We start from the raw sequence: 16974 nt of genomic DNA, 5'->3' as shown, positions 1-16974 counted from the left end.
AGGGGAGAGGTGTATGTTTTCGTCTACAAAAATCTAGATTCGAAATGTAAAAGCAAATAAGATAGATATAATAATCCTCAAATTTATTTTTTCAATTTTCAATATATTCAATATTGATTTTACCCATTACTTTTGATACATAAAGTAAAAAGACAAACAAAAAAGGGATAAATTTATCCATAAACTATAAAAAGAAAATTTTGATTAAAAATTTAATGTTGTATTTAACCCATTTGAAAAATACTTTTCTGAACTGCACTAAATAAATTTAAAAATATTTAATTAAAATACTGTTATTCCGAAAAAAAAGCTTGCTTTTGACGGCGGATTTAATTTTACAATTCGTACAAGATAATCATTGTCTCGTCTTCAACCAAACAGCCCTACTTCGGCAGCTTCAGTCTAGCTGACACCGATCGTCCTCTCTTTTTTTTCTCTCCTAACTTAATTTCTTAAAAAATGTTTGCAAATTCAAGTTCCAAATTTTTGTTCCCCGTTCTGATTTTGGTCTCTGCACTGCTATGCACAATAGGGTTCGATCCGAGGTCGGAGCTCGACTACTCGCCAGTCTACCTATGGCCACTTCCCTCCGAGTACACTTTCGGCAACGACACGTTCTCCGTCGATCCCAATCTCTCGCTCGTCGCCGGCGGCAGCGGCGGGAGCTCTGCAATTGTGAGAGAGGCATTTCGGAGATACAAAGGTATCGTGTTCAAGCATATATCTGGTATTTCTAAAATCAAGTTAAGAGGCACATCGGGGTATGATATTAACAGTCTTCGAGTGATTGTTCACTCGGATAACGAAACGGTGAGTTACTTTATTTTTGGAGTTTGATTGATCTTGGGAATGGAGACTCTTGTCTTTCTTGCGGTGTATGTGGTTTTGAAATTGTTTGTTTTGAGAACAGCTTCATCTTGGAGTGGACGAGAGCTATTCATTGTATATAACGAAGAATGATGGCCGATCGATAATCGGGGAGGCTATGATCGAGGTACACTTTGACTTGAGCGTTTGCTGTTTACTGTTATGTGCTTTGGATAGATTTAGACGAACAACCAGATTTATCGTATGGAGACAGCGTTTTGCGTCACCAAAAATGGAAAAAAAATAATTCAAATGACTGAATAGGCGAGTGATGGCAGTGCATCTATGGAAGTATGTGCAATTTCAATTTTAATCCATTATGCTCTTTAGAAGACTGATATCATATTTGTTGCAGGCAAATACTGTTTATGGCGCATTGCGTGGTTTAGAGGTATGAATGATGCCTTATAACAATTGTGCATGCATGTGCAATTATTGCAAGCTCAGGGGTTTCAATTATAACCTGGATTGGTGTGACTTTGTGGGGTAGGAGTGGGGAGGTGGGAGAGGGAGGCATTGCACAGCTTCACTAGGCGATTGAGCTTTTAGCTGTTAGCGAGCACTGGACAAGTTAATTTACTACAGCGGTAGTGTATAGCAATCAAGTAATGTATAAATGTGAAATGTGGCTCATCAATGAAATGAAGGGTCGAGTGTGGTGCATGAGTGCAGCAATGAAATGACTAATTATGTGCATGCTACACGACACACGTGCTGGAAGATGAATTAATACTTTTTTGTAAAGGGGGGCAGGGCCTCAGGGGAACCATTAAGTCAATGGTGAAGCACCGTTACTTTATTATTTTCTTGGCATTTTGAATTACTAATAATATTAGAGTTGTTGGTGTTATACTGTTATGACTATTGTGATTTTTATTTTTTAATTAAGTACCTTGCGTAAAGTTTTACAACCATAAATTGTTTATCTGCATTACGTAAGTTTAGACACACACGATAAACATGATTTATATGTCTTAATTTTAAATACCTTCAAAACTCATAATTTTACACAACAAACGTTAAAAGAAATTCATACCTTGATCCATAGCCTCCAAACATATATCCTTAGACTTTTTTTCTATCTCACAACCTTACGCTTCCTTATGCTCTATCTTAATTTGATGGAAATCTTAGTACAAGCTTTTTAGGTTGAGATAGGACCAGCCCCAAACCTCCTTTATATATTCATCACTTCCATCCAGTGATTAATTAATATACATAATTTATCATAATTATAGACTTCTCATATTCCGAGATATTATTGTAAATTATGATAACATTATTATATTTAATATTAAAGACCTTTCATATTACCTCAATAAATATGATCATAATTTTATTTGAGGCAATTAATGTCTTACATTCTCCCATTTGGTTCAAGTGAAATTGCTTAACATAGTTGATCATATAAACATAATGTGCATACATTAGTTATCATTAATATGTAGAAAACTTGTAGGAGTCATGGCGGTTCCATATTATCTTTATAAACATAGTCCCTTCCATGCACTATGATACAAGTTCCACTACATGTAGTGATCTTTAGGTGAGAGGCATACATTAGGTCCAACTTTAATGACTTAATTGAGATAAGCCTGTTATCATTATTCCATAGCAATTATGTATACAAAAATGGAAAACAGAAATAACAGAAACATTTTCATTATCGAGCTCAAGTATGAATTAACCAACATACATTAAGATTCAATAACGCCCATCTTTTCAACATGACCAATAAATGTTTTGGGCGGCAATCCTTTCGTCAAAGGATCAACTATCGTACAATTGGTGCTAATATGTTCAATTGACACTTTTTGTTTATGTACTTCTTCTTTAACAGTAAGTATTTCAATTCCATATGCTTAGCACCCTTGGAATACTTATCATGCTTAGAGAAGAAGACAGCTGCGGAATTATCATAATAAATTTTCAGCAGTTTGGCAATACTGTCGACTATTCCAAGTCCTGAAATAAAGTTTCGCAACCAATTAGCCTAAACTGTAGCCTCAAAGCAAGCTACAAATTTAGCTTCCATAGTGGACACAGCAATTATTGACCGCTTCGCACTCTTCCATGAAATTGCTCCACCGGCTAGCAAGTATACATAGCCAAATGTGGACTTTCTTGTATCCACACATCTAGCAAAATCAGAATCCGAGTATCCAACCACCTCAAGATGACCATACCTTCGATACACAAACTTTTGATCTTTCGTTCCTTGCAAGTATCTTATAACTTTCTTTGCAACCTTCCAGTGAATCATTCCTAGATTACTTTGATATTTACCGAGCATTCCAACCGTAAAGCTAATATTTGGTCTTGTGCACGTTTGAGCGTACATTAAGCTCCCAACAACAGATGCATAAGGAACATCTTTCATTTGTTTCCGTTCTAGATCATTTTTAGGACATTGCACAAGACTGAACTTGTCTTCTTTCTGAATTGGAACAGGAGATGCTGAGCATTTGTCCATTTTAAATCTCTCTTAAACTTCATTTATATAACCTTTCTGAGACAAACCAACCAGTCCCTGGGACCGATCTCAAAATATTTCTATTCCGATCACATACTTTGCCTCTCCCATATCTTTCATTTCAAAGTTTTTAGAGAGAAATTCTTTGGTCTCATGTAATGGACCAAGATCATTAGTTGCAAGCAAAATATCATCAACATACAGAATCAGAAATATAAACTTACTTCCACTAATCTTCAGATATATACACCAATCAACAGTGTTTTCTTTAAATCCAAAGGAATCAATGGTATTATTAAACTAGATACCATTGTCGGGAAGCTTGTTTAAGCCCGTATATTGACTTCTTAAGTTTACACACCATATTTTCTTTCCCTTCAACTGTAAAACCCAATGGTTGATCAATATAAACATCTTCATCCAAATTTCCATATAGAAAGGCAATTTTCACATCCATTTGTTGTAACTCTAAATCGTAATGAGCTACTAAAGCCATGTAATTCTGAAAGAATCTTTCTTAGAGACCGGTGAAAAGGTCTCTTTATAATCAATATCATCTTTCTGAGTAAAGCCTTTAGCAACAAGTTTGGCCTTGCAACGTTCAAGATTACCACAAGAGTCACGTTTGGTTTTAAAATCCCATTTATATCCAACTCTCTTGCAACCTTCTGGCAATTCTACAGGATCCAAGATTTCATTTTGTTCCATAGACTTTAACTCATCTTTCATGGCATCCATCCATTTATCAGAATTATCACAGCTAATGGCTTGTGAAAACGAAACTGGATCATCTTCAATTCCTAAGTCAAAATCTGACTTTTGAAGATGAACCACATAATTATCCGAGATAGCAGATCTCTTTTCTCTTTGAGATTGTCTTAACGCAACCTCTTGTGGTTTTTCTATAATATGTTCACTATGAATAGTAGGAGTTGTAATTTCCTTAATTTCCACATTTAATGGAACCATACTCCCACTAGTTTCATCTTTCTCAATGAACCTAGCATTTCCAGTTTCAACTATTTTGGTGGCATGATTAGGACAATAAAATATATACCCTTTCGATTTTTCTGGATAACCAATGAAATTACCACTGCTTGTTCTTGCATCCAGCTTCTTTTCTTGTGGATTATAAACTTTAATTTCTGCCTGACAACCCCAAACATGCAAGTGTTGTAAACTCGGTTTTCTGCCAGTCCAAAGCTCTAATGGTGTTGTTGGAATTGCCTTAATAGGAACACGGTTTAATACGTACATGACAGTTTTTAAAGCATACATCCACAACGAAATGGGTAAAGACTTTCTGCTTATCATGCTTCTAACCATATCCATCAGAGTCCTATTACGCTTTTCTGATACACCATTCTGTTCTGGTGTACCTGACATTGTGTATTGAGCACAAATACCACGTTTTTCAAGGAATTTAGCAAATGGACCAGGAAGTTGTCCAGTTTCGTTATACCTTTTATAATATTCACCTCCTATATCAGATCTAACAATTGTCACCTTTCTGTCTAATTGCCTTTGAACTTCATTTACATAAATCTCCAAAACATTTATTGCTTGAGATTTATCATGTAGCAAGTAGACATATCCATAACGTGAAAAATCATCGATAAAGGTGATGAAATATCTATCATTACTGAAGGTATTTACATTGAAGGGTCCGCATATATCAGTGTGTATAATTTCTAGAAGCTGAGTGCTCCTTGTGGCTCCTTTCTTTGTGTGTCTTGTTGCTTTCCTTTAATACAATCTGCATAAATGTCAAGGTCAGTGAAATCCAAATTTGGAAGTATTTCATTCTTTACTAATCTTTCCAGTCTTTCTTTGGAAATATGACTTAATCGTTTATGCCACAAGTAAGCAGATCGTTCATTCACTAAACTTCATTTAGTGCCAATACTATGATGCGAGGTTAAAAGTGTTTCAGCATAATGATTATCAAGTTTTAACTTATATAAACCATTACAAAGCATACCACAACCAACCATACTGGTATTCTTAAATAAACTGAAACGTCCTTATATCCAATTTAGATAATGAAACTAAATTCCTAGAAATACTAGAAACATAAAAAGTCTCATATAAATCCAAACAATAACCAGTGTCAAGGATTAAACAATAAGTCTCGACAGCTTTAACTGGCACTTTTATTCTGTTCCCCATGAAGATAAACTTCTCATTTGAGTTTATGTTCCGGATTGTAAGAAATTCTTGCATCATATTAGAAACATGAGTTGTACATCCAGAATCAATCCGCCAAGTATTATAAGGAACTTCTGCTAAATTTGATTCGAAACATACATAAGCACTAGACTTACCCTTCTTTTCGAACCAAGCTTTCCGTTTCAAGCAGTTTTTTTGGTAATGTCCAGTTGTCCTTACTTGATACCTTCCTCTGGATATGGGAAGAGGATTTATTATCCTTTAAAGATCCTTTCCCCTTTCCATGCTTCTTTACTTTCTTTTCAGCTCCTTGATTGTACACATAATGAATAGAGTGAATTCCTTTATTGTTCAATCGTGTTTCCTCTTGAACTAGCATAATGTGCAACTCATGCACATTCCATTTATTTTTCATGGTGTTATAGTTCATTTGAAAAGCTCCATACTCAGTCGGTAATGAGTTTAAAATGAACTGAACAAGGAAATTTTCATTCACATCCATTCCCAAAGTCTTAAGTTATGCTGCAATATTTGTCATTTCAATAACATGCTCATGCATAGTACGTGAACCATCAAACTTCATGGTGATTAACGTACCCATTAATGTCCCAACAAGAGATTTATTTGCTGTTTGGGAACACTCCCACAAATTTTAAAAACTCTTTGGCACTTTTAGTTTTGGGAATAGCTGTCTTGATGTTATTTGTAACACTCATTCGCATAAACATCAAACTTAATCTGTTTGATCTTTCCCAATTATTATATTAGGTTATTTCTTCAGCATTGCTAGAATCAGTAATAATGCAGACTGATCATTTAAGAGTGCCAAATCAAAATTCAATACACCAAGGTGAAATTGAACTTGTTCACTCCAATCAGCAAAATTCAACCCATTAAACATTGGAACAGATGAAGCATGCAATTGTAACAATCTAGGCACAGATACTGCAAGAATTAAACACACTTAATGCTTGGAATGAAACGTTTATAAGATAAATATATTAATGTTTTCCTTTGGGAGAAACACTAACATAAAGAACTTTAAAATGATGCTAATTATACTTTGGTAACATTATATGCACTCATTATAAGAATTTATTATCTTTGGATAAATAGACAAAAGAATAATACATAATAATATTACCAAATCATCATTTTTATATTATAAGAACTATTAATCAACTTTTGGATGATTCTTGATGTCTTATAATAATTTTAATATCATTCTAGCATCAAACATATGAGAAATTTACTTAATGATTTAATCACTTTGGTGATTGAAATCAAAACACTTTATAACATCACAATGTTAAAATATTGTGAGTAACATAAACATGTTGACAGAATGCTAGCAGATTCATGTTAGCATGCATTAACATTATATATCCTATTGATTTTCACGGATCAAGTCATGAAAGTTATATAACTTTCGTAGCCCATTCGTCTTATGCGTCACAAAAGGAATAAATTTATACCTTCAGAAATAACATTTCTTTTAAATAATTATAAAATCATTCTAGCCACTCAATCACATAATAACATTAATATATATTTACTATCACAACAAACGTTCTGTATCGTCAGATTTTATTAACCAAGGCGTACCACACTTACATCGTTATACCTTAGAAAAACATAAGGTTACTGTGCCTTGATTCATGAACTAAAATTAATGGAACATGAACCTTTAATCATAATAAAAAATCATGAGTTTCTACAACTTTGGCTCTGATACCACATGTAAGTTTAGACACACACGATAAACATGATTTATACATTTTAATTTTAAGGACCTTTGAAACTCATAATTTTACACAACAAACGTTAAAAAAAAATCATACCTTGTTCCAGAGCCTCCAAGCATACATCCTTAGACTGTGTTTCTATCTCACAACCTTACACTTCCTTATGCTCTATCTTAATTTGATGGAAATCTTAGCACAAGCTTTCTAGGTTGAGATAGGACCAGCCCCAAACCTCCTTTATATATTCATCACTTCCATCGAGTGATTAATTAATATACATAATTTATCATAATTATAGACTTCTCAGTTCTCATATTCCAAGATATTATTGTAAATTATGATAACATTATTATATTTAATATTAAAGACCTTTCGTATTACCTCAATAAACATGATCATAATTTTATTTGAGGCAATTAATGTCTTACACATTATTGTTGCTTATTTGTGTGCATAGGCATACAACCCCACATCTCTCTCTCTCTCTCCCTCTCCCTATTATGTATGTGTGTGTGTGTGCCTGTGCATGTGTGTGTGCATTCATGCATGTATACGTGGTAACAAAGAACAGCAGTCAGCAGTCATCATGTTGCTTGTTGTAACCCAGCTTAACCACAGAAAAATCATTTGCTTTTAAAGGAATTTGGATGGTGGAAATTGTAATTGAATCGGCTTGCATACCTATTTTCCACTTCAAGCGAAAAAAGAAAAAAAAGGCTTCTTCTAAATTAGAGAAGAGAGAATTTTTCTTATTTTCTTTTGCCTTCAGTCCCCTTCATTTTTGCATGTTAAGATGGAATTAATAATTTTTCCACTGTTTTCTTTTAGCTTATGTACCAATTGTTGCCAACATTTTTATTTTTCCAATTTCGCTAATAAATTTTCACTGTCTCTTCTCTTGCTTCCACTTTGTTCAAACAATTTTTACTATACACTATATTATTGTCTATCATATTAATTATTGTAATGTATATTAGCATATGTCTAGATGTTTATGTCTTTCGATTCTAATACTATAACACATTTCTTCAAAAATTACTAATTTTTAGGTAATAACATTATTAATTGTGCAGTTTGCACAACAGAACGGAATTGGTTCCTTAAAAAATTGTTTTTTTTTTTATAGATATTATTGATCATTAAATATAATTTGCCAGATTGTTTGCATGCATGTGCACATGTACTCAAGGAATCAATGGCATTGTTAGTAAAAATTCATTGTTCTTCCAAGTGGACCAACTTCACTGAGTACCTTGTACTGTGATAATTTTGTCTGCCGGCCGCAAATTGGACCGTACCAATTCACAGGTCCCATTAAAGAAGTTGAAACCGTGGATTAGTGAGAGCATCTAAAATCTTACTCTTGAAAACATGCGCCTTGTTAATTTGGAACTGTGGGTCATGTTATGTTGATTCCTGCATAACTCATAAGTGCGTTCAACATGCCTAATTATATGCGGTCATGGACTTGGGTCTTTGTCTCAAAACTCTAGATGCTCCATAGTCAAATTTGCTGTCACTTTGAAACTATGGTCCTGCACCTGCAAGTAATGCATGGAATCCCTGCCACTTTTTCATGTTATATAACATGTTTTTATCACTAAGTGGGTTTAGCTGGTACCATAAAGGTGTGCTTCACTTTTTTTCTTATTTCCCCTTCTAATTATTCCAGACGTTCAGTCAATTATGTGCATTTGATTATGGAAGTAAATCTGTACGAGTATACAATGCGCCATGGTTCATCCAAGACAAGCCAAGATTTGCATATCGTGGCCTTTTGCTTGGTAACTTGTTCTCTTGTTAAGTAGGAAAACAAGTTTTCTGAGTTTCAAATGTTCTAAATTACGTGACATTCTTTGCAGATACTTCAAGGCATTATCTGCCAGTTGATGTAATCAAGCAAATAATAGAATCTATGTCATATGCTAAACTTGTAAGTTCATCTTATATTAAGTGCTACTTGTATTTTTTTCTATAGAAATTTTTATTATTGCTATTCAGCTGATTATTGTCCCATCCTTTGATTTCCTAATTATTCTGCATGTATTTCTGATATTGTAAATTACATTCAGTAGAATGTACTTCATTGGCACATCATAGATGAGGAATCATTTCCTCTCGAAATTCCTACATATCCAAATTTGTGGAGTGGTGCATATACAAAGTGGGAGCGCTTTACTGTTGAGGATGCTTATGAAATTGTTAAGTAAGAGCTCTATATCTTGATCAATCCCTAAGTAGCTCATGATCTTTAGATACCTTCAGTAACCTTTCTCCTAGTATTATTTAATATTCTTGATTTGTTTTGCTAACGATATGTTGTCACCTTTCTAATATGATCTTAAATTGTATTGGTCCCAATCTCTCGGATCATAGGAGTTATGCGACATATGCTTTTGAAGGTGCCGCCAGCTTGTTTATTCAAGAAACTTAAAAATAAATTTCAGCCAATAGAATGCAAGAACATTGAAAATGTGTTATTCTTTTGACTTTAAAAATGATGTGGTTTCACTTGTTTGGGAATAAAACTAATGATAGTGATGAGACTATGCAGGATATTCCACTCATGCCTTTATTATTTTTCCAGTAGTGTCCTTCGAATAATTTTTGTGTTCTGAAGAGAATTATTTTGGAGATGAAGTCCACCCACAAAGGAGAACTACCTTGCCTAGATGGCAGATTGGAGAACTGCCCTGCCTAGATGACATATGGGAGGACCACCTTACTTGGATTCTCAAATTTGTTACTCAATTTCACATAATGGCCTGGTCGTTGACATTATTTTCCCTTTCCATACTTGTCCACAAAAAGAAATGCTTATGCACTTTTCATGATGTATTATACACCTATCCTTCATTTGGCTGACCCATTTTGGAGTAGTGATAAAAACATTGCTGTTAGTTTGCTGCCCAGTGTGGGTAGTTGAGTTTAACCCATCACGTTTTCCCATCATGGAGTGACAGTTGTATCATCTAAGCTGTTACCAACTGATATAAATCTGTATCTTTTGACTACCTTGATAAAAAAAATGGCAAAAGACACTCACCTCCCCTGAGTTTTGGCAAAAAGACAGAGACCTCCCCTGAGGTTTTTCAAAAATGACACAAACCTCCCCCGAGGTTTCAAAAATGACACAAACCTCCCCGAGGTTTGCCAAAAAGACACATGCCTCCTCTTAAAAAATTTGTCTTTTTGAAAAATACAAGGGGAGGTTTGTGCCTTTTTGACAAACTTCAGAGGAGGTCCCTTTGATTTTTAAAACCTTAGGGGTGGTTTCTGGAATTTTTGGAACCTCAGTGAGGTCATTGTCTTTTTGTCAAACCTGAGGGTAGATGTCTTCTGCGTAAAAAAGAAAAGAAAAGAAATTATCTATGCTTGGAGGACAATCAATTGCTCAAGTTGTTGAATGATCCTCCGTTCAAACTGTTAACAGGAATCTTATATCTGTTTGGAAAGGAGTGGAGGGAAGTGCCCCCCAACCCATTCTTCCCCCTGCACCAGTGCTTGCTTAATATTTCCTTTGTTTATGCTTTCTATTTTATCTCATTTTCCCCTCATCAATTCATTTTTTAAGTCCCAAAATGAGGTGCTAATAGTGTTCATATCATTTCATGTCTTCTTGGTATGTTGTCATATGAAGCTTCGCCAAAAGTAGAGGTATGTTTTCTTCTGAGCGATGTTAGGGTTTCAGCATGATATTAAGATATTTTACTTAATTTTTTTGAACTTTAAAAGTCCATTTTTTACTTTTTGTGATTGAAGTTATATGTTAGAAACATGTCCGTGATCAGATGATAGAAAGAAGTAAAATATTTTTTAATACACAAAACAAGATAAAGCTCAGTTCTGTATCTTTTGCAGTTGAATTGACTTCTGGGAATATTTGTAGTTTTGTATATTTTTCTTGACTGTTTTGCATCATTTCCGACAGGCAATGTTAAGATATTTTACTTAATTTTTTTAAACTTTAAAAGTCCATTTTTTTCTCTTTCTGATTGAAGTTATATGTCAGAAACATGTCTGTGATCAGATAATAGAAAGAAGTAAAATCTTTTTTAATACACAAAACAGGATAAAGCTCAGTTCTGTATCTTTTGCATCTGAATTGACATCTGGGAATATTTGTAGTTTTGTACATTTTTCTTGACTGTTTTGCATCTTTTCCCACAGGCATCAATGTCATGGCGGAAATTGATGTCCCTGGTCATGCTGAATCATGGTAAAGCATTTCTGTTTAGGAGCTCTCTTTTCTTCTTGTAAAAAATTCCTTGTTATTCTGCATGGTAATTAATTTTCTTCCAAGGAAGTTCTTAGTGCTTGAGAAAAAAATTCCATGAAACTTGTTGTATGTACAGGATCTCATGGAGAGTTTATTTTAAGTACTCAAGTGATCCTCTCTATGTTTACGCTTTCGTGGCGTAAAAGCCTGGCAACATAGAAAAGTCTCCTGATTATTCCATATATCAAGATTACTTTATGCATGTACATACAGAAACTGTATGTTTAATATGGATTTAAATCCTATCAAGGTGACTCATGCCTTCTTCCGCACTCATCTGGAAGAGATGGATATGGAAGGTTTAGGTTTTTTGTTTACTTCATTTCTATCTTTAAGTGATACCTTACCATTACAAGACAGTCATACAATATCCTAGGAACAATTTTTTTTTTTGAAAATACTGATTGAAATTTAATTGGCTATATCTGTTTCCAGATTTATCTTGAAAATGATTTACTTTTTTATGCAGGGGCATTGGGTATCCTGATCTTTGGCCTTCACCATCCTGTAGGGAGCCACTGGATGTTTCTAAAAATTTTACATTTGATGTCATTTCTGGCATTTTGACAGGTTAAGCTCAATTGAAAATTTTTACTTAGTTTTGCATTTTATGTGCTTACTGTTTTTGTCCAGATATTTTTCTTTATCAATACATTATTGGCATTGAACTTCTGCATTTTTTGTGCTTACTGTTTTTGTCCAGATATTTTTCTTTACCAATACATTATTGGCATTGAACTTCTCTAATGCTTCAGTATGGATCACGTTTCCTGCTGATTGATAAGGATGCAAGACTGTTTAATATTTAGTGACGCACTTAATGGTCTCTGCTTGGATTTCTTCTGGGTTTTCACTTTTCTCATTAATGTATAATTTGAATTTTGAAATATTGTGATCATACTAAAATAATATCTGTGGAAAGAGACCATGAAGGGAAGAAGAAAATAGAGAAACTAGAAGATTCTCTAGTTTAACCCCTCATGTCCTTATTGAGTCTTTGTGTGAACTCTTGGAAGTTGAAAATACATGAGAATTGCTGAGATTTTAAGGGAAGATTTGAATTTGGATTCTTTTTTGAACTAGCTAGAAAAAATAAGAGGGTTGGAATATACACATTGATCCTAATCAATGAACTTAATCGAGAAAGATTTCTGTTTTTAGGCCAAGGAGTTGATAGAAAAATCTTAAATATGCTTATTGGTCTTTTGTTATATCTCAATGTAGAGGATGACACAAAAGATCTTTATTTGTTTATAAACTTTCTTGGCAAATGGGTAATACCTGGAGTACTTAATTATGATACTATACAATTTGGGGGACTAGATGTAGCTAAAATGAATTTTTTATTTTGGCAAGAGGAGAGACTACCAATGTCTAGCGTTCCCTCGTGCTTGGCGCCAACCTTTTTATTTATTTATTTATTTATTTGAGGAAAAAGAATGCTAGGCTTTGGCATATGATATGATCTATATATGTAAAGTAATCATAGCATGGCACTTCGAACTCGATCTGAGAAAATTTTTGTATTCTTCTTTTTGGAAAAAAATATTATGTATCGATAGAGCAGTATGACTGTATGGGATAAAGGAAACAGTATTTTTGATCTTATCTATTGTCATACCATTTCAGCATCACAAACTTTTCTTGTTTCATGCTAGAGGGCCCTTAACAATTTTTATATTATGAAAGAGTATGAAAGCAAATATAAGAGATTATTTTTTATGTATTTAATTTGATTGGTTCAAAAAGAAAATTTGGGATGACTGGATCACATATGAATTAGGAAAGAAATATAGAAAGCAACAAGCCATGATACTTCTTTTTTTTTAAAACTTGAAAAAAGAAAACTAAGGGTGGTAATTGGAATCTACCAATCTGAGTCTGGTAAGACTTATTTTTCTATTTCTTTGATGGAAGGTAGAAGTAAATGCCATTATCAAGCCATATGCAATGTGCATAAGATGCTTATCTGGTTGTTCAATTTTATCTTTTTTGGGTTTAATTCTTTGTCATTTTTCATTGCCTTACATGTGAGATAGGGAACTATTTATTATGTTATGTTTTCATGATTAGGGTAGTAACCTATCAACCTGCTAGTTCTTATTATAAGGCACATACGGGAGAATTTATATGGGAAGCAAAAGAACTGAAACTATGTAAAACCTTCTGGTCAAAGAACGGGCCCTTATGGTTTGTTTCTGACATGGAAAGGGATACTTTCATGTTAGCGACAGAAGTCGGCTCATGGAATTGTTGATCATGTAGCAATTGAATGAGAATAGTAGGTATTTCACGCAAATTCATGATTTGAGATTTTATCTTCTTACGAAGTTTAATATCTATGAACTAGAAGCAATTCATAATCATCTGGCTAGGATCAATCCAAACCAGACCAGACCATTATGTATACGATTTAACATGCTAACTATTAAACAACTTGTCAGAAACCACTATAAATGATAAGTGGAAAAAATTTGGTTTTCTTGATGTTTTTTTTTATCAAAATAGATATCCCCCTGCTAGATGTGTGGGAGCTTTTGATGCCATTGAACATTTTCATTGAGCATGACATGATAAAGGCATTTTTTATGCCTGCATTATCTTATGGTTTGAATGCCCAGAAAAATATCTTACCATTTACAAGGTATCCGATGGAGGGTAGAAAGAAGTTGGCACTTGAGTATTTCCTTGGCTACTGAGGTGTTTTGGTGGATAGAACTCAAAAGGCCACAATGGAACTTTATGCTTCTATGAAATTTTTTTTAATTACATTCTTCTTTATGCATGGTTTAACAGTTTTTTTTTTAAATCAACAAAGAGAAATTATATTAAAAGAGGCATCAAGGGGATGCTACCCAAGTACAAAAGAAACAGCGAGAGAGAAACATCCTTTACTGAAAGTTATCAAGAAAATCAAGAACTACAAAGGGTCCCTTTCAACTAGCCCAGAATGCCTGCTGGAGATCATAGCAATCCAATGGTCCATGACAGCCTGAATTGGAGAGATAATTCCTTCAAAGGCCCTTTTGTTCCTTTCTCTCCACACCGTCCAGATAATTGCAAGGGGAATGAGGGAGAGAGATTTTCTTCCTTCCTTGTTTGAGCTGATCCCTTTCCAAGCCCCTAGTTTGCCTCTCACTGTAGCTACGGTGACCCATGTATGATTTACTACGGAAATGGCTAAGTTCCAGAATTTCTTGGCTCATGAACAATGCAGAAGGGCATGATCAACTGATTCCTCCTGCTCCAGGCATAAAAAAGCATCTATTGACGAGAGGGAAACCTTTTTTCTAAAGATTGTCTATATTAAGAAAATTTCGAAGAGTTGCTTCCCACGTGAAAAAGGCAACCTTTGAAGGGGCTATCGTTTTCCAAACAGCTTCCAAGTGAAGTTAGTGCTGCCCCCAACCAGGAACTAAGGTGTTTGTAGGTTTTTGTAGAAAAGCTGACCTTGAAGTTCCCATCTTTCCTCAAAACCCATTTGGGCTCATTGGAAATAGCTTGACATTGAGACTTATAGAGACTGTTGAAAAAATTTGTAAGAGTATCAAGTTCCCATGGAAAGCATTTCTATTCAAAGGAATATCCCAAACAATCCCTTGACTAGTGAATTATTGGCTAATAAGGGCATCTATGTTGCTCAAAAGTCTGAAGATAGAAGGGAAAGAGGAGCTGAGTTGGGAATTACCGCATCAAACATCATGCCAGAAGAACATGGAAGTAGATGAGGGGGAAGAAATTCTCCCATCCCTTTCTAATATATCTCCGAACACTTGTATCGTGACCTTCCTTTAAAAGTAGGTCCAATGAGTACGATGGGGACCGTACTTGATTGCAATGACATCCTTCCAGTGATTTTTTTTTTAGTCATGAATCTCCAAAGCCATTTCTCGGAAGGGCCTCCTTAGGGCAAGGCCGCCCTTTGGTAAAGGTTGTTTAACCACTCCCCATTTAACAAGATGATATTTGAAAACCTCACCCGTGTTCCTGCTAAGTAATCTTCTTTGGATACCCTCCAATCTCTTGGAAACTGCACTAGAGATAGGGAAAAGAGACATGAAGTAAACCGGAATATTGAAGAGTACTTTTAATGAGAGTGAGTCTACTACCTCTTGACAAGAAGTTCCTTTTCCAAATAGCGAGCTTCTTTTCAAACCTGTCAACTATGGGATCCCAAATACCCTTATCCTCAAACTTTGCTCCAAAAGGGAGGTTGAGATAGGTAATAGGGAAGGCGCCAAGTTTACAACCAAGGATACCTGCAAGAAAGAGACCACGATCGCAATTATGTATGGGAAATGATTTCACTTTTGCACAGATTCACTTTTAAGCTTGATACTGCTTCGAAACCAAGGAGGATGCATCTAATATTAAGTATTATCTGTGGCTTATCCTCACAAAAGATGATAGTGTTCCATAAGCGTCATTGTTCCTGCAAATGCTAAGACCCTTTAGAAAGCTGCCTTCATTTGCCCTACTTATCATAAGACCCAACACTTCCATGACCATGATAACAAAAGGGGGAAATGGGGTCACCTTGCCTGGGGTCACCTTCCAATGCATGGTTTCACAGTCTAGTTTGTCAATTTTTTTTGTTCTATTTTTTTCCTTGGTAAAACAGGGCAGCTATGACAACCTTCTTTGCTTATGGTAGAAAACATTTATTTTGGCAGAAGGAGTGCGGTGATTGTGATCTATAAGAGATTCATCAAAACGAATCTTTGGATTATTAAGGCAAATAAAAAATATAAAAAATGTCTAAATTCCTAAACGCACAAAGTTTTCCTTGCAATGGCACTTTTTCATTAGCCAGAAAAATATAGGTACCTCAAGCAATTAAGGAAACCCTCGAGTTCCACTCTCTTGCTCCCCCCCAAAACTTGTTTTGGCCGTTCATGGAATCTCATGTCAATTAGTTTGTATAATTCTTTATAGACATTTGATTCATACGATCATGGAGATTTTCTGGAATATCTACTTTGACTGAGAAAGCATCCAGAAATTCTGTTCAATACCCTCTTTGTACTTGTAGTTCTATGCACAAACAGTTTGATGTTCCATGGAGGAGACTTGTGACACTTGTAGAGTAGTATTGCATTAGACAGGCTATTTGAACAATAAGATCATATATCATCATATTCCACTGGCCTTTGAGAATGCCATCGAGAATTATTAGTTTATTTTGAATTTGGGATTCTCTTCAAATCTTTGCAATTCCCATGTGCTTTTCGACTCCTTAAAGTTGATATAAAGGGTCGGTAGGAACATGAAATATCCCTAATTTTAAAATATATTGGAAAAGTGGAGAACTTTACAGAGAAAAAAATATATTGGGATGGAAGGCTTTGTTGCTGTTGATCTTGTAGAATCTTTTAGTGTTGTTTTCGTCTTCCTCATTATAATCTTCAACATTTTTTTCCTGCACAATACAAGCAGGTATA

The 16974-nt window shown here is 34.6% G+C and overlaps 1 protein-coding gene across 1 annotated transcript in view; it reads left to right on the top strand.

Annotated features, from left to right (window-relative positions):
* Positions 1-313: 313 nt before the first annotated feature.
* Positions 314-16974, top strand: part of LOC131165581 (beta-hexosaminidase 1) — a 31286-nt gene continuing 14625 nt past the window's right edge. The window contains exons 1-9 of the mRNA XM_058123506.1: positions 314-810; positions 911-994; positions 1223-1258; positions 8927-9038; positions 9117-9187; positions 9330-9460; positions 10895-10911; positions 11425-11473; positions 12003-12103. Coding sequence (XP_057979489.1) covers positions 460-810; positions 911-994; positions 1223-1258; positions 8927-9038; positions 9117-9187; positions 9330-9460; positions 10895-10911; positions 11425-11473; positions 12003-12103 — 952 coding nt within the window. The 5' untranslated portion in view covers positions 314-459. The remainder of the gene's footprint in view (positions 811-910; positions 995-1222; positions 1259-8926; positions 9039-9116; positions 9188-9329; positions 9461-10894; positions 10912-11424; positions 11474-12002; positions 12104-16974) is intronic.

This window comes from Malania oleifera, chromosome 10 (genome assembly GCF_029873635.1).
Source record: "Malania oleifera isolate guangnan ecotype guangnan chromosome 10, ASM2987363v1, whole genome shotgun sequence".
Taxonomy (NCBI): Eukaryota; Viridiplantae; Streptophyta; class Magnoliopsida; order Santalales; family Ximeniaceae; genus Malania; species Malania oleifera.
Note: the sequence above shows the minus strand (reverse complement) of the source record. Positions and strands in the feature narration are given on the sequence as shown.